We start from the raw sequence: 23,644 nt of genomic DNA, 5'->3' as shown, positions 1-23,644 counted from the left end.
TTGGATTTCAGATCATGGCTTTTGAGAAATTCAAATCCCTTAATTTTTGGTGTTATTCTAGATAATTTATACAAATTAATTTGTCATCAAGAATAAGACCTCTTCTTTGTCGAATTTCTATTCAAAGATTTTGCACCAAGTTGTTGCTATCTCGGATAGCATATCGCCTTAATTGCTCCCATAATTCGGTTGATCATGACAAGCTTATTTGTTGGAGTCCCCCTTTGGTTGATTGCTATAAGCAGAATTCTAATGCCTCGATTCAGGCACAATCTGGTTCAGCTTTTGTGGGAGTCATTCTGCGTGATCATTGTGGATTTGTTGTGGTTTCATGTGTAGTTGATATTGGTATTTGTCCAGTTGTTAGTGCAGAATCATGGGTTGTGTGTATTAATTGGTGTTCTTATTGCTTGACAAAGAGGATTCAAGAGGTTCACTATGGAGTCGGATTCTTAGCTTGCTATCAATCTCCTGAAGCATGGGTGTCTTGATTCTCATCCTTGTGCAACTTTTGGTTCATAGTAATGAAGAGTTTAGAATTAAAAGGTTTGATTGTGATTCTGTTTGGTCCCACACCCTTCGTGAAGGCAACCAGGTTGCTGATGTTCTTTCCAAATTTGGTCATTCTTTAGACGGTCAATTCAAGGTTATTGATTTTATTCCTGCTTTTATCTTAAACGCTATTTTGGTTGGGAGAAGGACTTTTCAAATTGTTTCTTGTTTTTCTTTTAAAGTAAATTAAAAAAACAAGAAATAATTTGTGGCGGCTAAATGCCATCACAAAGTATTTAATATTTTTAAAAGCATAATTCTTGACAAAAACAAAACAAACAAAGATATAAGTCCTTCTCCAAGCTACAAATTGGTTGTAAAAAAAATGGCACAAGTTTTAATATGGGTCTATCTTGACGGTTTTTACACATCTCAATAAAAAATAAAAAAATATAAGTTTCACATTTTTTTCTTTTTAAATTTACTTTTGGTGTTTATAATTTATGATTGTGCAATTTTAGTTTTATTGTAAATTTGGTCCCACTCTTTTTAAAATTTAACAATTATGTTCTATAGTTAATTTATCATCAATTTATATTCATAACATTTAAGTAGTAATGATGTGTTGATATGATGAATTATATGATAATTTAACATATATCTTGATATGATACTCTCAATGTGTTAATCAGATAACAATAATAAAAATTTAAACAGTGAATTTCATCTTAACATACATATAATCCTCTCACATTATTTATCATATTAATATATCAATATTATATCATCACTTAAACGTTATATAAGTATTTTTTTTTTTATCAAACAATGACAATAACCTCACTTTTTAATTTCTCTTGTATCTAGTATCCGTTCAACCAATCAGGCCTCACCATTTCTCCATTAACCGTTATTGCATGATGCAATTAATTGGCACATCCCACACATTCATGGGAACAAATTTAGTGACTTTGACATTTGATGAATTTCCTAGATTAATCTAGGGATCCAAATTTTTTCAACTGTTTTGAAAAATATTTTTAATTTAATTATTAATTTATTTTTATACTTTTAAACAATAGAAAATATTGTTGAACGTATAGATTAACTTGTAAAAAAATCATTTCATTTTAATCGGTGATAGTTCTTAAATTGCCAGAAACATCTTTCAAAGTAAAAACATTCCAACAATTCAATATTTATAATTTTTTTAATAATTTTACACTGCCATTTTTTTTTTACAAATGACAATCTGAACAATACCTGAGATAATTTACAGGTTAAATGTTAAAGTGAAATAATTCTATACCAATTAATTTATGCTTTCAATAATATTTTTATAATTTTAAAATATATAAAAAAATAATTAAAATGAAATATTTTTTAAAATAAGTGAAAAATCTGGACCATTAGATTAATCTAATAATCTAAAATGAGAAAAAATCACCAAAAGTCTTTCACATTCAATTCAAAGTGTTCACAATAATAAATTAATTAAAATTCTGTATCTGTTAAATATAATATAACTTAAGTGAAAATAATAGAAAGAAAAAAAAAAGAAGAGAGTTGAATTTAGAGAAAATGATAATGATAATGTATATTCATTTGAAGATAAAAAGATAATTAATAATTAAAAAGTTATAAAAGATAAATAAAAATAAAAATAAATAATAACAGATAAAGAAAAATATAGATTATTTATAAGATTACCATCTTCCTTCTGACCCTCTCTCTAAGTTATCACATACAACGTACACATAGACATTCATAATTCATTGCTATCACCACACACAAGCCTAGCTCCTCATCATACCACTGCTTTTCTCTTCCCTCTATCGTTTGTTCTTTCCTTCATTCACTCTCGCCGCCGCGCGTGCTAAAAACCGTCTATTCCAGAATGGGCAGCGAGGGCGTGCCGTCGACGGTGGCGGAGGTCATGTCGGTGGCGGCCGTCGAGCTCACTGACGCCTCCAGCTGGTGGCACGACATCGACGACTCTCCGCTGTGGCAGGATCGTATGTCCTACACTCTCGCCGTACTCTACGGTATCGTGGCCACCGTAGCTTTGGTATCGTCGCGTGGCGTACTCTTTCAATTCCAAATTAGGGCTTTATTTTTGTTTATTCGTTTTTTTTTTTTTATAAATTTTTTATTTTGATTGAACTTTAGGTTCAACTGGCTCGGATACATTTGAGAGTGCCGGAGTACGGTTGGACCACGCAGAAGGTCTTTCACTTTCTCAATTTTTTGGTGAATGGGGGTTTGTATCGTTCAAACCTTTTGTTATTTTACTTTTTGAAATTATTTGTTTAGTAACTGCTTAATAATGTGACGCTTTGTTAAGGGATTGTGCACTCTTTTTAATTTTGCAGTTCGGTGTGTAGTTTTCATCTTCTATCGGAACGTGCAGAGGTTGAAGCCAGAGGTATTCGAGTATAGGGAATGGAATGTAACATTTAATTTGAGTAATTTTTTCTTAACATAAGATTAGTTGTTTATTATTTTCTAATTACAGAATGTGGTTAGACTCACTTATACTCACTCACTGCGTTTGCTTATGTTTGTAGATTGTTCAACACATCTTGCTTGACGTGCCGAGTCTTGCTTTCTTTACAACATATGCACTTTTGGTCCTGTTCTGGGCTGAGATTTATTACCAGGCAAGTTTGATTTGTGGTGCATTTGCTTCTACATGGTTGGTTTGCCTCCTGTGATTTTCTTATTCCATGGCAGTGTGTTTTGCTGATTGGTTTTGATGGGCTGATTACTGCCTCGGTGTTAAATGCTTTTGCAGGCACGTGCTGTATCAACTGATGGGCTGAAACCAAGTTTCTATACGATTAATATTGTGGTTTATGTTGTTCAGGTGAAAATTTTATTGTTTACAAAGTTTGTGTATGTGATCAACTATTGAATGATGTTTGACTTTGGTTGCGTCGTTGCGATTCACTATATGGTGGCTAGAAGGAAAATTTTGTGTGATATCCAATAATAGGATATAGTAGTATAGTTGTGCAACTAGGTTATGGTTGTAGAGATATGAAGGAATAGATAATAATATTGGTTTCTAAATTCTAAGTGAGCAATATTCAAGCATTTAATAATAACAAACTAGATTCAAATTTTTTCTATTTCACCTTGAAACATCAAACTGAATTCTTTTGCTTCCTCTATGCTGGCATCCTAGATTTGTTAACATGCTTCTTTCCATTGACAAGTGACTCCCACTCTCATAGCTTCCTCTGCCTTCTCTATGTAGAAGTGAATCAAGCTAGGCCTAGCTGAAGCATAGCTCAATTAGGCAGTTAGTTAGACTATTTTCTCTCCTAATTTTGATCAGGTGCATCGCACCTCATAGTCTGATCAGTTGCATTGCACCTTTCCCCTCTTCTTACAAATACCTTAGTTATTTTATTATGGGTTCTATCCGTTTTTTTTTTTTGCTCAGTCCATTTGTTGGTAATTAACATTTAATATTCAATTTATTTATCTTGTGTCATTAGTTCTTATTTTAAGATGCATTGAAAGTTTCAGATGGCTTTTACTTTCAAGTTGACTAGTGGAGTTTGTTGAATATGATCCATCTTGTTTTTTGGTTTAATGTATATCAGATTACTTTATGGTTAATATTGTGGTGGAAACCTATCAGTGGACTGCTCATTTTGTCTAAGATGTTCTTTGCAGGTTTGTCTATGCTGGAGATTTGGTTTGTCATTTTTATTATTTGTGACACCTTTATCAGTTTTTGCTAACGCATATAATATATATGTTGCAATAGGGGTCTCTTTGTGTGCAGCCATAGGCTTTCTTCTCTATGGTAGAAGGTAATTGCTGTATTCATATCCAACTCCCTTTGATGCATGAAACTATTGCATTAAGTTACAAGATGCCACCCATTGAGTTGGGGATTGGTTGTGTAGAGAAAAATGAAGTAGAATCTAGAATAACGACTCCTTGAATGAGCAGAAATGAAAATTATTTGCCTTTGTTTTTGCTACTGGTTGGTCAGTTCTTCCTTTCTGGACTGATGAAATAAAATGGTGCTAAAAGATGGGCCTGGGGGAGCATACTTTGTAGATTGGTATACATCTGTATTGAGATCAGGGTCCAATCCTATATTGAAGTTTCTGTTGTAATTCTCTATAGCAGCTAAAATTTAACTTCATAGGCCATTGGTGTGGACAGGACTCTTCATCCCAATTAAATAGTTTGTTGTATTGTTGGATCTTTTAAGTCAAACTCAGAAGTATAGACTGATCTTTACCACATTTGAAATCTTTTTTACAAATGAATTATTTTCAATTCCAAGATAGTTCCTTTGTGTCTTGATTACTGCTTTCAATATTTGGGATCTGGTCTTCTCTGAAATTTCTTACATTAGTTGCACTGTCCTGGTTTTGTGAGGTGGTAGGATATATGATTGTAACCAGGATATCCATGAAGAAGGATAAAGGGATAACAATTGTGGCCTTTGAGAGTCCTAATTTTGAAATGACATAATGTTTGTCATATGATGTGTTATTATGATCTTCAATTTTCACCACCAAGCTAGTTTTAGTGCATATCTTGGTAAACATGGACGCTTCATGGACCCATTTTACCTTTGTTTAAAAAATTCTAAAGTTTCTCTCCATGACTCTATTTTACCATTTACTCTCTTGGCTGACTCTCATATTAGTGCTATATAATCTGTGCAACAAACATGTATTCTGCAACCAAAGAGAAGATAAAAACTTAATTGTCCTAGAGCTGATTTAATGGCAATGCCACACCTATGAAAATGCATGCATTCCAGACCAATGAATGAACTGAAGAAGTACACTAAAGAATTGTGTATGCTTTACTCTACCACTAAATATTGGCCTCTTTACTTTTACCAAAACCTTTAAAATAAAAAGGCAGGAATTAGTGTTCCAAAAGGATTGTTCCAAGGGACAGTAGCTGCCATGAGGCTAACAAATTTGTAGCAAATCATTTTTTTTTATGTCTTATTAAGCACCGCAGTTGAAAGAATATTTGGAGAGCTTTAGATTTCCAAATGGGTTTGTTGATAAGGAAGAATTGACTTTTGGGAAAAAAGGAATTTACAAGAAAACATGCCAGGAGAGTGAACAATCCACTTTCCTTTCAGACTTATCCAATGTACAAAGCAGAATCAAGTTAGAAACAATTTTTGTATGTGTTTTTTTTTTGGCCTTTATTTTTTTTATTCCTAACCCCAAAGGAACTCAGTTGTATGTGAAGATAAGAAACGGATATTATCTGAAAATGTGGCAACCAGTATGGACAATTTTTTATTTATCCAAACTAGAAATTTACAGAAACTGGGACTGGTAAATCCTTCAAAAATAAACATAATCAGCTTAACAGGTCGAAGGATTTTTTTTTTTAATCGTCTTTAGTTAGTCATGGTCTTATTTATTACCCTGATTTGGATACTGCTGTGAGTGGCCTCAAAGATTTTTAAAATTTCGAACTATATTTGGTTTTAGATTTGGTAGCAGTAAAGTTATCATAAATCATAATTTACCTGGGAGCTATGTTGCTGCATCACAAGCCTTTACAAGCTACTTAGTGATCATACCTCATTTTATATTTTTAAGCTTTTGTGACTTTCTATGTCAATTTTCTTCTCCGTTTACTAGTTAGCATATCCTTCTGTTTCTCTGTGACCTGGTTCTCAAATGAAATTTCCTCTTTTATAAAATTAGAGAATTTTAAAGTTGTGCCTTGGTGACTTGTTGGTCATGGGTTCGAATCCGGAAACAGCCTCTTTGCATATGCAAGGGTAAGGCTGCGTACAACGTCCCTCCCCCATACCTTCGCATAGCGAAGAGCCTCTGGGCAATGGGGTACGAAGTTTTTTTATAAAATTAGAGAATTTTAAAGCAGATAGATACTTTTAGCTTCAATTTTTAAATTAAAAATTTGAATTTTGTCAATGTACTTATGCTTTGTGTACTTATCTGTATTACCTTCTGACTTTTCTGATTCTGCATCCCCTTCTTGACTGTTTTTTACAGACTATTCTTAATGCTACAACGCTTTCCTGTTGAATCCAAAGGGCGATGTAAGAAGCTGCAAGAGGTATGCAATTTGATGATGGGATATTCCTCTTCTTCCCTCCTTCACTTTGACCCAGAATTAGGTAGTGATCGCCTAGCTTATTCTGGGCTCCTCTTTTTAAAAGGAGAAGCTGAGTCAAACAAATTTTTAAAAAGGAGCTTTAAGAAATGTAGCTTTTTTTAAATGAAGAAAACTAAAGAAAAAGGATCTTCAAGGAAGCTAGTTTTAGGAGCTTTTGGCTTCTACTTCTCCATAATTTCAAATCAATCCAATGACACTCCCAAGAAGTTTCAACTGAAAAGTAACTTTTAAGCTTAAAAAGTTGTGGAATTACTAGATGGATTTAAATTTAATTTTAAATTCAATTTTAAAGTAGCTTTAAAGTTCAAAAAACTCAAGGCAAATGCTATCTTAATCTATGTTAAAATTATAGGGGCTTGACTAAGCAAAAAGGAAGAGACAGAAAAGGAATACTCAATATAAGATTATATTGATATGGTGTGTAATAATATCATACATAATACTTACACAAATGATCCTATCTCTGCTAATAACCTGGTCAAATACCTAATGTAGCATTACTAATACAAATTGAAGGTCACTAATTAATAATAATAGTAGCTCTATTTTGGGTTGAGGTTATGGAATTTACCAATTGCCTATGAAGTCCTCTCTAACAACGCACCTAAAAAATTGATGTTCAATTTTATCTTAAGTAATTATATTACTTTTATCTTTTCACATTCTAGTTAATCTTAATTTTTCTTGTACACCAAAATGCTTCACTTTGAAAATACAATACATAAGCTCATAGCTTATATATGAAATGTCTTGATATAATTAAATTACCTAAATTTAGAAATATAAGGTCATCAAATAATTCTAGCTATGTCATGTTCCTATATAGAGAAAGTAATGAGTAACTTACTAAAACATAAATGTGTGACTAGCAAGCTAACTAGAAAAGAAAAAGCTGAAAGGAAATTTAAATCATAAGAACAAAAAGTAAATATAAATAGCTCGTTGTGGAGTATTGATAGACAAATATTAATGTGTGTGCATATATATATATATATATATATTATGAAAAATCACTTGAATAATATATTAATCAGGAGAATGCAATTTAGAAAATGACATAAATATAAAGTGGGCTCCACAAAACTTTGTTGAAACGGTAACTCGTGCTAGAGACATAAGCATCGTTGGAAAGATAACTCAGTAGAATGACTATGGTTCATAAGTTGCATAGAAAAATCACCATCTCTATGATCCACATCCCACAATAATAAGAAAAGTCACCAGAGTGTCTGTAAGTAGAAAAGTCACCACTAGAAAGATTGTTGTAGGAAGGTATGTTGCCAAATCTGAGGTATTGAGAGGGAAGAGAATGCCAGAATTGAGACATGACAAAACTTTGCTCCCAACTACTACTGCAGTTAGGGTTTGTCAAAGAGATAAAGGTAAAGACACTTTTTCAGATGCTAGGAAACTCAGCAGGCAACTAGTGTCAAGACCATATCATGCTGGATGGTACTACTTAGATATCATGTTAAAATTATAGGGCCATGTGGGATGCCAATATGAAAGGGGTGCATAATGAGGGGTCAACTTCAAGTTCTATATACAAGAGCCCGAGAAGATGTGATGCTATGATGGATGTTGCGTGCACATGGGAATTGGCTAAAAACATGGGAGCTTTAGATGGAAGAGATGAAAATGGAGTGTTGACTAGAATGGTTGCTTTAGATGGAAGAGATAAGTCTAAATTTGAGAAGTTGGGAAATAGGGAGGGTGATCAATGAAGATAATTACCTACAACATTAGAGGTTCGGGGAGGGGTGTTAAATGGGGAGCAGTAAAGAAACTGGTGGTAAATGAACAAGTTGATATGCTATGTCTACGTGAAACTAAGAAGGAAATGGTGGACAGAACTACATGTCAGGCTTTGTGGGGGGATTTAGAGGTGAAATGGGCAACCAGTCCAGCAGTGAACAGTGCTGGAGGCATCCTATGTATATGGAGTGAATCATCTTTTGTACCAAAGAAGGAGCTTATTGGCAGTGGACTTAATTTCACTAGAAGGTATTTGGAAGGATGATGGCGCAAAAATCACAATTGTAAATACATACTCCCCTTGTGATGCAAACTTAAAAAGAATCTTGTGGGATCAGATTAAACAATTAAGAAATGCAAGTCATGTCAAATTGTGGTGTATTGTTGGCGATTTCAACTATGTAAGGAGACAATTAGAACAAGTGAGGGTTGGCCAAAGAGAGCAAGGTGGGGGGGGGGGGGGGGGGTCATGACAGAATTTAATGATTGGATAGCGGATCTAGAAGTTGAGGATGTGTCAAGTGTAGGGTGTAAATTCTCTTGGTATAGGCCAAATAGGACAGCTAAAAGCTGGTTGGATAGGATTCTTATATCTGCTGAATGGTTCTCTAAATGGAGTGGAAGTACACAATTCATATTGGATAGGAATTACTTAGATCATTGTCAAATTCTGCTGAAATCAATCATTGCTGATTGGGGCCCGAAGCCATTTAAGACTCTAGACTGCTGGTTTCAAGATAAATCCTTTAGGAAGACAGTTCGGGATTGCTGGAGAGAGTGCCAGTACTAGGGTGGGGAGGCTATGTATTAAAAGAAAAATTGAAGTTGTTGAAACAGAGATTAAAGGTGTGGAATAGAGAGCAGTTTGGGGATATCCACTAGAAGCTAAAGAGGGCAGAGCAAAAACTCAATGACTTGGAAAAGAAAAGGGAGGAAAGAGATCTGACTGAGGAGGAAATCAGGTTGAGGAAGGAGCTGCAGGAAGAAGTTTGGGTGACTACGCACTCAAAAGAATCCATTATGAGGCAAAAAGCAAGAATAAAGTGGTTGAAAGAGGGACTGCAATTCAAGATTTTACCACATGATTGTCAATTGGAAACGACGCAAAAACATGTTGCGAGAGATTTTTATTGGCAGATGTTGGGTGGAGGAGCCAAACAGAGTAAGGGAGGAAGTCAAACAATTCTTTATGGAAAGGTTTGAAGAATCATCATTCGAGAGACCAAGATTGGGTGGTGTAGAATTCAAGACCATTAATCAGGAGAAAAATGCTAAATTGGTGGCCTGATTTGAGGAGGATGAGGTAAGGGCAGCGGTGTGCGAATGTGGAAGTTTCAAGAGTCCAGGACCTAATGGACTAAATTTTAAATTCATTAAGGAATTTTGGGACGTAATGAAAATAGATGTCCTATGCTTCTTGGTTGAATGTCATGTAAATGGGTGCTTCCCAAAAGGCAGTAATGTCTCCTTCTTGACTTTGATTCCAAAGGTTTGGGATCCCCAAAATCTAAATGATTACATACCTATCTCTCTGATAGGCTATATTTACAAGATTGTCGCCAAAATCCTAGCTAGAAGACTTAAGAAGGTTATGGCCACTATCATTGATGAACGTCAGAGCGCCTTTATAGAGGGGAGACATCTTTTGCACAACGTGGGGTTGCTAATGAGGCTTTTGATGAAGCAAAAAGGGGAAGAAAAAGTTGTATAGTCTTTAAAGTCGACTATGAAATGGCGTTGGAAGGATCTTGTGTCTTTTAACCGAGCACTACTTGGTAAATGGCGTTGGAACTTATTTCAGCATACTGGCGCTTTATGGGCAAAGGTTTTGGAGTCGAAGTATGGGGGATGGAGAAATTTAGATGAGGCTAGGAGGAATCATAAGGAGTTGATATGATGGTGGGACTTATGTGGTGTGTGGATCAGAAGAGGAAGGTGGGTGGCTCAATGATGGTGTGAAGTGGAAAATAGGATGTGGGTTGCGGATAAAGTTTTGGAAAGATTGGTAGAGGGAGGACAGGCTGCTTTTGATGGAAAAGTACCAGAGTCTATTACATATCGCAACAGCAACACCACACTATTCAGCAAATAGGCATTGAGGTGGGGAAATCATGGGAATGAAATTTTGAGTGGCGGAGAATGATGCTGGAAGGGAAAATGGAATTAGCAGCCAGCTTTATGGAGGATATTGAGGAGTTGAGGATTCAGCCTAACCAACAAGACAAATGGATTTAGAAAGGGGATGTGAGTGGGCTGTATTTAGTGGGAAGTGGATATCATTTGCTTAATGAAGTGGTGGCGGATGAGAATTGCATATTGCAACAGCAACACCACACTATTCAGCAGATGGGCGTTGAGGTGGGGGAATCATGGGAATGAAATTTTGAGTGACGGAGAATGATGCTGGAAGGGAAAATGGAATTAGCAACCAGCTTTATGGAGGATATTGAGGATTCAGCCTAACCTACAAGACAGATGGATTTGGAAAGGGGATGTGAGTGGGCTGTATTTAGAGGGAAGCAGACTTCATTTGCTTAATGAAGTGGTGGCGGATGAGAACGATGATGGGGCATTCACAATCATCTGGAAAATGAAAATCCCAAGCAAGGTTGCACACTTTGTTCGGGGGTTGGTGAGGGACAGATTGCCAAAAAGAGCAAACCTAAGAAGAAGAAATGTGATGTTAGATGATTATTTCTGCCCGTTTTGTTCGAGCATCCCACACTTTTTTTGGATGCAAAAGAATAATGTCTTTTTTGGTGGGAGAGCCTTGCATGGACAGAAACTGTAACCATGTTCCCTGCATCACCTAAGGAACACTTTCTTCAACATTCTTATTGTAAGGCACCAGAAATAATCCAAAACAGATAGTGGATTTGGTGGGCTTCCCTCACATGGTGCATTTGGAATCTCAGAAATAGAATTGTTTTCTCAACTGAGGAGTTTAATGGACAGAAATTGATGGAGGATGCAATTTTCTTCTGCTGGTTGTGGCTTAGATATTTAGACAATGATATTTAAATCTGGCTTCTTGTACAAGGGCGGGACTAGGCCATAGATATTTTTTGTAATGGTTGTTTCCGCTTTCCAGTATTTAGGGGTGGGGATTATGGTATTCTAATATATATTGCATATTTCCATACCATAATCTTTCATTGACAACTTGCACACTGGGATGTACAGATTCTAGTACTAATTGTACTGTTTATATATATATATATAATACTTTTTCTGACCAAAAAAAAAATGTTAAAATTATAGGGCTTTTATAGTTAAAAAGGAGAGAGAGAGAGAGAGAGAAAGAAGGAAAAAGAGATATTAGAGTCTCTGAATAATAATATAACATGATAGCTAGATGGATATTTGTAGAAAATCTAAAAATATTTTTTTATATATTCTAACAATCTACATGTTTCTTTTGTAGGTTGGATATGTGACAACCATATGTTTTTTATGTTTCCTTGTCAGATGCATTGTGGTGGGCCCCTTTTTATTTTTAATTCATAGTGTTTCCTGTTTGCTTGGTTTCGAAATTGAGTTTGATTGTATTTTGTTGTATCAGATGTGTTTTAATGCATTTGATAAAAATGCGAACCTTGATGTTTTGGATCATCCTATTCTAAACTTCATATATTACCTGGTAAGATGTTTGTGTTCCTTCCCTTATTTTGGTACTTATATTGCCATACTCCTTACTGTTTCTTTTAAATTATTGGTATGGTAGAAGACCATTTTTATATAGGAGGGAAATAAGGGAATATAGGTGGGAAATTGGGTAAATGGTGTGTTGGGTGATTGAAACGCCAACTTTGAACACCACAGCGTCAGCCCCCCTTGGCAAACAGAGATGCCACTAGGCTCTGAGGCCATTGGCTCCTCACAGAGATGCCACTATACTAGTTATCATTTGTATTTTTGGGTCTGTTTTATACTAGTCTGGTTACTTTTTCTTTAAGCTGAGTGAGGTGAGGAAAGCTCTGACATATCCTCTGCCTATATTTTTTTTCTAACCTGAACTGTTAGTTACTTAAATTCAACTTTGCTTTCTGGTGTTTGGCATTACCGTTAGCCTTTAGTTCTGATAAGATTTTTTTTACCTGCAACCAAAATGGAAATTGAGCTAAATTGGATAACAAATCATCCGTTTCAAAACCCCCACCAATTCATAGTGAGGATATCTCTTGAACAACTTTTCAACCACAGAGATGTTGTTTCTCAAAATATTGCCTATTGATACTCTGATGTTGATATTCTGATTTCCATTTGGAAGGGTATTGGATTGCTATTGTGAGGTATCGATAATAGCATTTTTTACCATGTTTTTTGAAATGCTTTACTCTATAATACTTTAAAGAGAAATGCTTCCTGTATAACAAATTATTCAAGTTGTACAACCGAGAGATATAAAGAGAGAAAAGATAGAAGTCTGAATGTAATAAATAATGGGGTGGAGGGAGATAGACACAAAGAAAAGAGATTGTATAAATTGTTGTATGAACCTCCATCTCTACTTTAAAATAATAAAACCTCCATCTCAAGGATAAGCAATTGAGAAAGGTGTTTGTATGTCTTCTACTAGAAAGTGTCTCCCACTCTATTCCTCTTACTGTTTTCCCATTCTTGCTGCAGGTGGTGGAAATATTGCCTTCTTCTTTGGTCCTTTTCATTTTGAGGAAGCTTCCACCTAAGCGTGGTATCACACAATATCACCCAATTCGCTGAAAAGGGGATTTATCAATCGTTCACTATTTTCTTGAATGATTATCACTCTCCAAGGGTAATTTTTTAGAGTAGAGACAAGTCAGTCTTCTATGTTCGGTGGCAAAGCTTGTATGCTTTGTCTCTAGAACATTATGGTTTAGTTTTGCGATCCAGCATTTCGACACGATGATAATTGGGAGAAGGGGATATAGTGATATCTTGTATAATTAGTGTTTTGAACTGCTACGAGTTCGTAAAATGTATTGCCCCTTTGATTTCTCACTCATATTAACTTACTACATTAATTTCTGCACTATATCCCTAATTTCATTTCTTTAGTGGAGCTTTAGTTTTTGTTTTTACAGATTTGATTCTTTAGTTTGATCATTAAAATTCATTCGGAATCGGAGTCTTCCTAGATGAAATGTTCCCCCTTGAAATTACCACGTTTGAATACTAAATACTATCATGATTACTAAGATACAACCAAAAGAAAGTAAAAGAAAAAAAGAAAAGAAAAGAAAACAAGCATTTCAGTACGTGTTTTCTATATGATGACATTTTGAAGATTTGCATACCTGGGTCAGATTTGCTTTAGATTTGATGAAGTGATTATTAAAAAGTTGCTGCTATGCTTGGTTGTGGAATCTTAAGCGATAATGTGAACCTGCTTCTTCATAAACAGTCATTCAATTGTCAATTGGTGTTAGTGTGAATTATCAGCTACTTAGTATTTGAATGTTTGGTATGACTTCCTGGTTGAATGGTAGTTTTGAATTGATATACACGACATTAAAACGTCAAGAATTTTTTTAGCTGAATACAATGAGAGCAAATAATTGTTATGTATATAATACTATTTTTTTTGTTCCATTACGACATAAATGGTTCTAATGCCGAATAAGAAATAAAGTAAAATAAGATGCTTGTGATGTAACATTATTTAATGTAATTGCCTACAAAAAATTAGTTGAAAATTTAAATTCTTTTAACGAGATGAAAAAGTGATTGAATTAATAGTATGAAAAATAACATTAGTTTGTCAAAGAGCAATTATTCATTACTGATAGGTGTAAAATATAAGTTAATTTGATAGTCAATTTGAATTAATAAGTAAGTGTAATTTCTTTATTTTATTATTATTTTTAATGAAATAATGAAGAAATTAACATCTTTGTTATTTTTTACTAGCAAAATTTAAAAGAAGAAGATTTCAAATGCTTTAGAGAAAAAATTAATACAAAAATTGGAAGAAAAAGTCTTGAAGAAAAATTGGAAGAATTGAAAAATTCGCTTAACGTGCAAGACAGGTCCAGAGCACAACACACGTTTAGCGCAAAAAAAGTCCACGAAGAAACCCAAAGACACGCTTAGCGTGAAAGTTCGTGCTAAGTCCGAAGTCAACATAAAAATTAAGGTACCCTAGTGCCTATATAAAGAGGAGGAAGCAGAAGAAAAAGACATGGAGTCTCACAACCCACGTACTGGGTCTATCCCTTAGGGGGAACCCTCCCTCTTTAGTCATCCATCATCTTCTTCCATCCATCTCAACCTCCTAAAGTGTAAAAGTCTCTCATGACAATGAGAGACTAAAACCCCCCTTAATTAGGGTCTTACAGATCTAAAAAGTCAATAGATGTATTGTAATGTTTTATATCTATCAATACAATCAGATGTTTTCTTTCCTATTTCTTATTATTCTTTCTTATTTTAAGTTCATGTATCATTCATTTTTGCATCATCTTTAGGGATTAGTCACTCGAGAGACAATCATCCTTTATAGAAATACAAGGAATGTCTTACATGCATTAGTTTTAAGGGTTATTCATTGGGAAATGATAATATCTACAGGAGAAGGTATCTCAACATTGCATTTCTAAGGACAGAGTTACTTTGTTGTCTCTTGCATACATGTTTATGATTTCATCTTTGTAAAGAGATTTGGGAGAGAAAATATAAATTAGGCTCTTGATCGTGAGAGACCCGGGTTGAGCATATTAAGGTAGGAAAAATTCACCAATTTGATAGAGAAAAATTTAAAATAATACATCTTAGGCTAAGGCAGACTAGGTCCCAACATCTTATCTTTCTTTATCTTCATCTTATCTTTTATTCTTATTTTTTACTTTTCTTATCTTATTTTTCTTTATCTTCTATTTTCTTTTATCTTTATCATCTTTTAATTTAAATATTTTATCTTTTCTATCTTCTATTTTTTTCTTCTTATATTTATCTTTTCTTCTTAATATTTATCTTATCTCCTATCTTTCTTTATCAATTATTTTATTTCTTTTTTCATTGCTTAATAATTGAGTTTGCATCAATCTAAATACAAACAAAATTCGTGGATTCGATACTCAAAATTTTAAGTACTTTATTGCTTATCACAAAATTGGTACATTTACCACTCGGTTAACAATTACTTTGTCAAATTTCGGTACCTTTGGATACTTGCTACACATTTCCAGGTTACTGTATTTCATTTCAAAACATTTGAATGAGTTTGTTTTTTTTTTTTTACAAGAAACAATATATAAAAATTAGAATTAAAAAAGTTGTTGAGTATCTTAAGGTTAGCTAAATATAATTATATTTAATCAGATTATTCTTTTTCAACATCAACATTGTTTTATTTTAGTTAAAAAAACATTAATCAAACAATGATAAAATTTTAAAAAACAATATCTTTTGCAAATTTTAAACAATAAATTAATTTTCTCCCCCAACCACTACTAGTACTTTAAAAATATTAACTAGTATTTTTTAAATGTTTAGAATTTATTAAATATAACTTGGCTATGGATAAACAAGCCACCACTGTTCATAAATACAGTGATGTCGCACAAAATAAATTTTCATTTGACTTTGAACAGATAAAATGGAATATGGGTTATGGCTAGAAAACATTAACGTTCGTCATTGGTGGGAATCTGAAAATAGTATGTTTGTGATTGTCCCACACCACACGTCATTTTTTGAGTGGCTAACTAGATCCACATGTTTCTAAGATATCGTACTTCAGATAATGCCATGACATCTATCTATCTATCTATGTATGAGAACCCAATTAAACCACAACAATCCTCAATCTTAAAGTTTTTCTCTTCCAAACAAAAACCACAACAACAACAACTACTGTGATGGCCATTTCAAGTTCTGCAGAATGAATACTCAATTTTGCAGAACACCACCACCCCATCACGTGCATGCACCCATCATCCCCACGTGCCACTTCCCTTCTTTGCACACTGTCTCACCCTCCCACCACCACCGACGTTTCTTCTTCTTCCATGCCAATTTCTCAGCTTCTCCCACACCCATCTTGGAAGAAGAACCTTCTTCTTCCAACACCCCCACCATCATCCATGTTGTAGATGTTAACTTCGCTGCTGATGTTCAGAAACAATATTCCAAGCCAGAACCTGAGAACTTGAACGAGTTCTTATGTGGGTTGTTTGAGGATCCAAAGACTAAAGAACTTGCTTTTGACTACTACCAAAGGTTGAAAGAGAGACCAGAGTTTAGACCCGAGAAGCCAACACTGAAGCACGTGATCAGGTACTTGGTGAGTTTGAAGAGTTGGGGTTCCATTTTGTCTGTTTCAGAAGACTTTAAGGTTTACCATGTGTTGCCTGATAGGGCTACTTGCTCTAGGTTGGTTAAGTTTTGCATTGAGCATAGGAAATTCAGGGTTGCTGAGTCTCTGCTTTATGTTTTTAAAGATGATAGTAAGGTTGCTTTCTTGGCTTTTAGTTCTGCCATGAGAAGTTACAACAAGCTGCATATGTTTAGGAACACTGTTTTGGTGTTTGAAAGAATGAAATCGAGTAATGTTGTTCTCGATTCGAGAGGTTATTTACACATTATGGAAGCTTACTCTAAGCTCAATGAGTGTGAGAAGGTGGTTCAGTTGTTTCGTGAATTTGAGAGTAGGAAGTTAAGAGGTTCAAGTTATTTGGCTCAGATATATGTGATTCTATGTGAGTCATTAGCGAGGCATGGAAGAGCTTTCGAAGCGCTTGATTTCTTTACAGAGATGGCTAAGAAAGGAATTTCTGAATACTCAATTTACTCTAAATTGATATACTCGTTTGCGAGTTTGCGTGAGGTTGTCGTGGCTGAGGAACTTCTAAGAGAAGCTAAAGGAAAAATGACGATAAAGGATCCTGAGGTCTATTTGAAGCTTGTGCATATGTATATTGAAGAAGGTTTGTTGGAGAAGACTTTGGAAGTTGTCAAGGAAATGGAGGATGCAGATGTCAAGGTTTCTGATTGTATACTATGTACTGTTGTCAATGGCTTCAGCAAGAAAAGAGGGTTTTTGGCTGCGGTTAAGGTTTTTGAGGAGCTGATTTCCAAGGGCTATGAATCGGGTCAAGTCACCTATGCTTCGGTTATAAATGCATATTGGCGTCTCGGGCAATATAGCAAAGCAGAAGAGGTGTTTTTAGAGATGGAGCAAAAGGGGTTTGATAAATGTGTTTATGCTTACTCTACCATGATTGTGATGTATGGAAGAACGGGGAGGGTGAGAAGCGCGATGAAGTTGGTGGCCAAGATGAAAGAAAGAGGGTGCAAACCAAATGTGTGGATCTATAACTCCTTGATAGACATGCATGGGAGGGACAAGAATTTGAAGCAGCTTGAGAAGCTGTGGAAAGAAATGAAGAGAAGAAGGGTAGCACCGGATAAGGTGAGTTATACTAGCATCATTGGTGCTTATAGTAAAGCAGGTGAGTTTGAAACCTGTGTGAAGTTTTTCAATGAGTATAGGATGAATGGAGGGCTTATTGATAGGGCCATGGCAGGTATAATGGTTGGTGTGTTCTCTAAAGTTGGTCTGGTTGATGAATTGGTGAAACTTTTACAAGACATGAAAGCAGAAGGAACAAGACTAGATCAGAGGTTGTACCAATCTGCTTGGAATGCTTTTAAAGATGCCGGGTTGCAAATTCAGGCAAGGTGGATGAAAGAGAGCTTCCTTGTGACATAGTGTTCTTTCAATTTTGCAAACAGTGGCCAAATCTGAAGCTGAAATATTCGAAACCGGTGAGTAATTTGATGCTTGCTTCTTCAGGCACTTTGAGGTGTACAAAAAGATCTATCATAGATATATATCATGTATAGGTTTTGGTGATGAAAGGCTCTTGCTTGTACAATTTTTAGCTTTATACCCTTTCTATTGTATGCTTCCAAAATCAGATTGTACTCAAGAAACGTCTTTTTAATTATGACTTCCATAATCAAAGTAAAAGGCCATTAGTAGCAGCACAAGATGGAACTGCGTAGAGTGTAAAGTCTTTCTGAAACAAACATGTACATAACATTTAGTCAAAGAATTTCATATTCAGTGTAGCATACTAGCATAGCATCCATCAATGCAGGGGTTCTGTTTTCTGTTGGACTTCATAGCAGTAATTTCTTATAAATTTTGACATAAACTAAACTTGTGGGAATATAGGATTCTAGTGACCGTCATAATAGTAATTTTGTGGCCCAATTTATAACGTTGCAGAATGCAGACTTGCAGGATATTAAGCGTAGTTCAAAACCCATGAATATACAATGACACAACAAAATAACATTTAGAAAAGAGAAATGTAGCTAAACAATGTTAAGAACTGAGGTATATTATAGTAGTGATGGATAATGGGGACTAGCCCCTAAGAAATTAACAATGATACTTTGTTTTTGATGAAAGAAAACAGGAAATAAAAGAAGGAAATTGAAACAGAATCAGAATAGTAATAGGGTCTCAGACCTTGTTGCACTTGCACTGCAGGCCTTTCCCAGAAGGTAAAAAACACTGTAGTCTTGTGAACGAAGTATAATGGGTTTGGATTAGATTCAATTTTTCCAGAATTAATTCAAATTTCACGTTGAAAGCCAAAGTAACTAATAGTAGCTTTCACCTTTTCGATTTTCCACTATTATTTTGGGGGCTAGAATCAATTGTGGTAGCTATCCAAACACTCTATGCTTCTTCCACTAGACAGATATACTAAAGAAAAAATAGATCATGCACTAAATAAGTTTGTTGAGTTTTACGATAATAATCTTAAAAGTCATACCGACAATTGTCTCCGATTGGTTGATAGTGTAGAAATCTTCACACTAAATAAGTTCATAGCTATTAAACTCTACTAAATACTCTTCCACTAATCTGGACTCTGAAATTTTTCTTAGTAGAATCTTGAAGAGATGTTTTAATTAAAATTTTGGCAACATCTAACATTCTCCTTTCCTTGGTATCATTATCAGAATTGATGATGAACGCTCCAGAAGTGAGAACTAGTCTCCAATAGAGCTTCTTTCCACGCATGGACTAATACTCCGTAACGCTCTATCCATGCTATTTGATACAATGGATAACAAAATCTCCTGATCATCCTCAGCCTCAGCCTGCAACAAAACCAGATGTCTTAATAGAAAAATATCCCTCCTTGTGGAATTTTTCTTGGATAGAGAACACGTCTTCAATGTAGTTCACCTTTCCTACAAAGGCCTTTGATAACTTCTTAATATGCTTTGCTAATTTATTAGTTTCAGATAGGTCTCTACACGTTACCCTTAAACTGCAATTTTAGTCATTGTATGTTATCATTAAAATACAATTTCGTTCTTATAACTAAGCATTACAGTTGACATTGGTCCGTCTACTTCAGCAAAGTTACTTAACTATCATCCACAGAACAAATGTGAATGATGGAAGCTACTTTTAAGAACGTTTTGAATTTATTTTATTTCGGGGACTAACAACTAAAAATTATATACACTTTTGGGGACTAATTTGATCATTTATCCTTTTTTTTCTAATAATAAAGTACTGAAACCTGCTTCTTCTATACAAAGCGTTTGGGCTGAAATAAATTTGGTCTACAAATATACTGGATGATTATTTTTTTTTAATCAAAGATATCTCCAACTGATAGTTTGAGACAGAATTCTTTTTGAGGTATAGAAATTGTCGAAGTAGGTTATGAAAGTCTTCTCCACTGCATGATTAACTTAATTACACAACTAAGGTGCCACCGTTGGTCATTTACACCCTGTCAATTGTAGAAACATTTAACAGTGATTGATGGTTTCAAGAATAAAAAAACAATCTAATTATATATTTGTTCACAAATATCATGAATTTGAGGCTCTTGCAAACAAGGTTTTTTTCAGTCGATTTCACAGTAAGAGGCCTTCCTTCTTCATATGTGGAAAAAGAGTTCTGGCATGAGATGAGATGGCTCTTGGAGAGAAGGGAAAAGTTGAGTATGGAGTCAATGTTGAAGGTGGCGCCTTTTCACTTGATCCTGCTGACAGGCTTGGAACAAGCTTTGAAGGTTGTTTTTCAATTTAACTTTATGCTTTCTCCATTTCTTTTTAGTGTTCTCTTTTAACATCAGCACTCCTTCAACTGATTTTTGGTTGTCATACATTCTTCTAAAAAATTAGTCTTCTATTTGAAGTTAATATATAGACTGTTATTTGCAGTAACATTCTTTATGCAAGTATTCATTATTTTATTGATATTTTGCATTTGATTTCAGAATTTCTAACTGTTGCTGCAGTCCCCGTTACGTTTAGTTGACACTTGACAGGGAAATTCTAGTGAGAAGCAAATTTTGAAACCTGAGATGAATTCAAAAGTTACAATTTCTTCTTTCTAATTCCAACGCAAAATTTTAGGGAATAACTGATCCCACGCTTTAGGCTGGGATGCTGTTCAGTATGTTTTGCTTGGCATGTAGAAGATCATTATTTGTACAGGTATATATAAGAACAGTCTGCTTTTCCACTTCCTTTTCCTTTGACCATTGTTTAACTTTAACTTAACCCAGATATATATATATATATATATATATATATATATATATATATATTTCCTTCACAGCAATGGCAGCATAAATTATCATTACTCAGGTGCAAAATAAAACTTGGTATGGCGTGCCTAGCTATGCAGCATCACAATTTGAAAAGACTGTCTTACAGCATGTGTATTGCAATTAGATCTTAACAAAACATGGAGATGATGAAGCTTTCATGTTTCTTGCACAAAAAACAAACAATTTCCAACCAAATGTCCTGCTACAGCATGATGTGGAAGTTTACAAGTCTGTAAAGAAGCCAAGTTTATCATCACCTTTCCCATAGCATATCATGCTAGATTTAGTCATGGTAATCCATCATTCTCTTTGCAGGTGTCAGTGTGAGTTTGACTACACATGTAAAGTGACATACAATGATACAAGGTCTAGTTTTAGACATGGATTAGAGTTTAATTTTCAGGCAAGGTCAGGGTAAGGATTTTTATATTGTTAACACATAAAAAATCATTTTGTATAAATTTTAAAGTAACTATAATAAAAGTAAAAAAACTTACTGTACATGACAACTTATAATAGGATGGCGGTGTAAAAATCTTTTATACTGTCAATACAATGTAACCAAATTCTATCAATTATTTGATTGTTTTTGTTGATCCTAGGTTTTAACTGTGGAGAATCAGTAAACTTTGCTAATGGAGATTGGTTTCCACTCGGGGCTGCAGCTAGCAGGCGTTATTATGCACATCTCAGAATGATGCCTTTAATTCCATATGAGTAAATTCTTTGTAAAGAGGCGATGTTGGTTTACAGGTCCTCAAGAATCAGAAGTTCCAAGAACAAGCCTGAAGACACAGCATCTTATCGAGCTATTATGCTGCCTGTCTTCCATCTTATGCAATTTTATAAGACATCCCTTCGTGACTAAAGAGTTCAACAAACTTGTCAAGTTCTTCAAATACATCAGGTTCCCTGCTATACTGCCTGTGCCACAGGTATTGCTATGTAGCTTACTTGCTGTGCAAGTACTGCTTTTCTCATCCAATTTATCTTTTCCATGCTAAGACATCATTAATATATTCATTTTGAGAATTGTTATTTTAAATGCTTCAGTTATTGATAGATGAACTTGCTTTCAGTTACCATGTGGATGTAGACTTCATGATGATTTGAGACTTGTTAATTTTCATTTTGCTAGCAACAAGATGACGTAGGACTTACTGGTTCTGCTTATTATGCCATGCAGACATTGCACCGCAGAATTGTTTATGTGGAAGAAATTACGCTACTTTCAAAAGGAATGACATTTTCGCACTGGAAGAAGCAGCCAAAGGTTTTCAGGGAAAAGAATGTGTTGACACATTCTCTCTGTCAAGTATATTCTCCTATAACAGAAATGAATGCATCAAAGATCTCAAGGTATGTGAAAATTTTAAACATGAAATTGGTAAAGGCATTTTGATGGTAAACCATGGACACTTCAGAACCCTCTCACTGAAATGAGAATATTTACCTTCTTTGCTTGCATCACAAATATATTGCATTACTTATTCATCGGGTTTCTTATATGTATCTAATTTATTTCCATATTTGAAATTAAAACTGAAAGCATAATAATCCTAGGAGACTAAGATTTGAAGCAAATAGACCGTGATGCAACAATATAGGATGAATTCCTATTGTATTTTTGTGAAATAAAGTTTTACACTAAAATAGTATATATAAATTATACTCTTTTGATTATAAAAATATTACTTTATTTTTAATTTTAAATATTTAATAAAAATGAAAAAAAAAGTTTAGTTATTTTTATATCAAAATTTAACAATAAAATTTTTAATTAAATAAAAGTATATAATTTCTGGAAGATCATAAGTTAGGAAAATAATGCGCTCATATGCTGTATGACACATTACAAATATTTATATCATAACTAAAACTATTATTTTGTCTGAAACCAACACTTCAATCCTTTTAAGGGGTAAAACGTGTCAAGTGAAAACCCCAACGTTCCTAGTTCTAGAATGTAACAGTTTGTCACAAGTTCAACATGCATGATTCATCATTCTATTTTTGACACCATGACGATAGCAACAACATTAATTAACTGTTAACAATGTTGCATACATCGTTTAAAGAAGCTTCGAAATTAAAGTGCGTTTTAAGGATGATCCATCATTGTAGCTCGCGGCATAACAACCCTTGACGAATTCCACCAGATCAATCCCCAAAATACATGGCGAGACAAACAATATAAACAAGGAGTACAGCACATGACGGTTGGACAAATCGGTTGTGTCATCAAGATCCAACATAGTTCCAAAAACTATCACTAATCTTCACACATTCCAAAGAAGGTTAAAAAACAAGGAAAACATAATTTCCTCACACAACCTTCTTGTTCTTGCAACCATTGCACCATCGATCACAACAACAAAACAATGAGGCTATGGATTAAGGCCTCGGGTGCATTGAAAGATACGTATAGCATTTGGATTGCGAAGCTCTCACCGAGTGGTCCATGTAGGAATCCTGATCTCGAAACCGTGATCATCAAGGCCACAAGCCACGATGAACAATGCATGGATTACAAGAACGTTCAAAGGGTTTTCAAATGGCTACGTATCTCACCTTTGTACCTTAAACCTCTTCTCTACATTGTCTCCATGAGAATGGAGAAGACTCGTTCATGGGTGGTGGCACTCAAAGGGCTAATGCTCACTCATGCGTTG

General features: G+C 34.6%; 2 protein-coding genes across 2 annotated transcripts; both read left to right on the top strand.

The window, feature by feature from the left end:
- The first annotated feature begins 2,221 nt into the window (after positions 1–2,221).
- LOC114403332 (tobamovirus multiplication protein 3-like) lies at positions 2,222–13,459 on the top strand. The gene is made up of 11 exons (XM_028366229.1): positions 2,222–2,560; positions 2,662–2,752; positions 2,865–2,917; positions 3,060–3,152; positions 3,287–3,358; positions 4,104–4,176; positions 4,271–4,316; positions 6,516–6,579; positions 11,819–11,872; positions 11,957–12,034; positions 13,024–13,459. Exons 1-11 carry the CDS (start codon positions 2,390–2,392, stop codon positions 13,114–13,116), a joined length of 888 nt encoding a protein of 295 aa, XP_028222030.1. The 5' UTR covers positions 2,222–2,389; the 3' UTR covers positions 13,117–13,459.
- A 2,700-nt stretch (positions 13,460–16,159) lies between these two features.
- LOC114403254 (pentatricopeptide repeat-containing protein At5g13770, chloroplastic-like) lies at positions 16,160–19,490 on the top strand. Its single transcript, XM_028366086.1, has 2 exons — positions 16,160–18,144; positions 19,357–19,490. Exon 1 carries the CDS (start codon positions 16,259–16,261, stop codon positions 18,086–18,088), a length of 1,830 nt encoding a protein of 609 aa, XP_028221887.1. The 5' UTR covers positions 16,160–16,258; the 3' UTR covers positions 18,089–18,144; positions 19,357–19,490.
- Positions 19,491–23,644: the final 4,154 nt, after the last annotated feature.

Source organism: Glycine soja, chromosome 20 (genome assembly GCF_004193775.1).
Source record: "Glycine soja cultivar W05 chromosome 20, ASM419377v2, whole genome shotgun sequence".
Classification (NCBI taxonomy): Eukaryota; Viridiplantae; Streptophyta; class Magnoliopsida; order Fabales; family Fabaceae; genus Glycine; species Glycine soja.
Note: the sequence above shows the minus strand (reverse complement) of the source record. Positions and strands in the feature narration are given on the sequence as shown.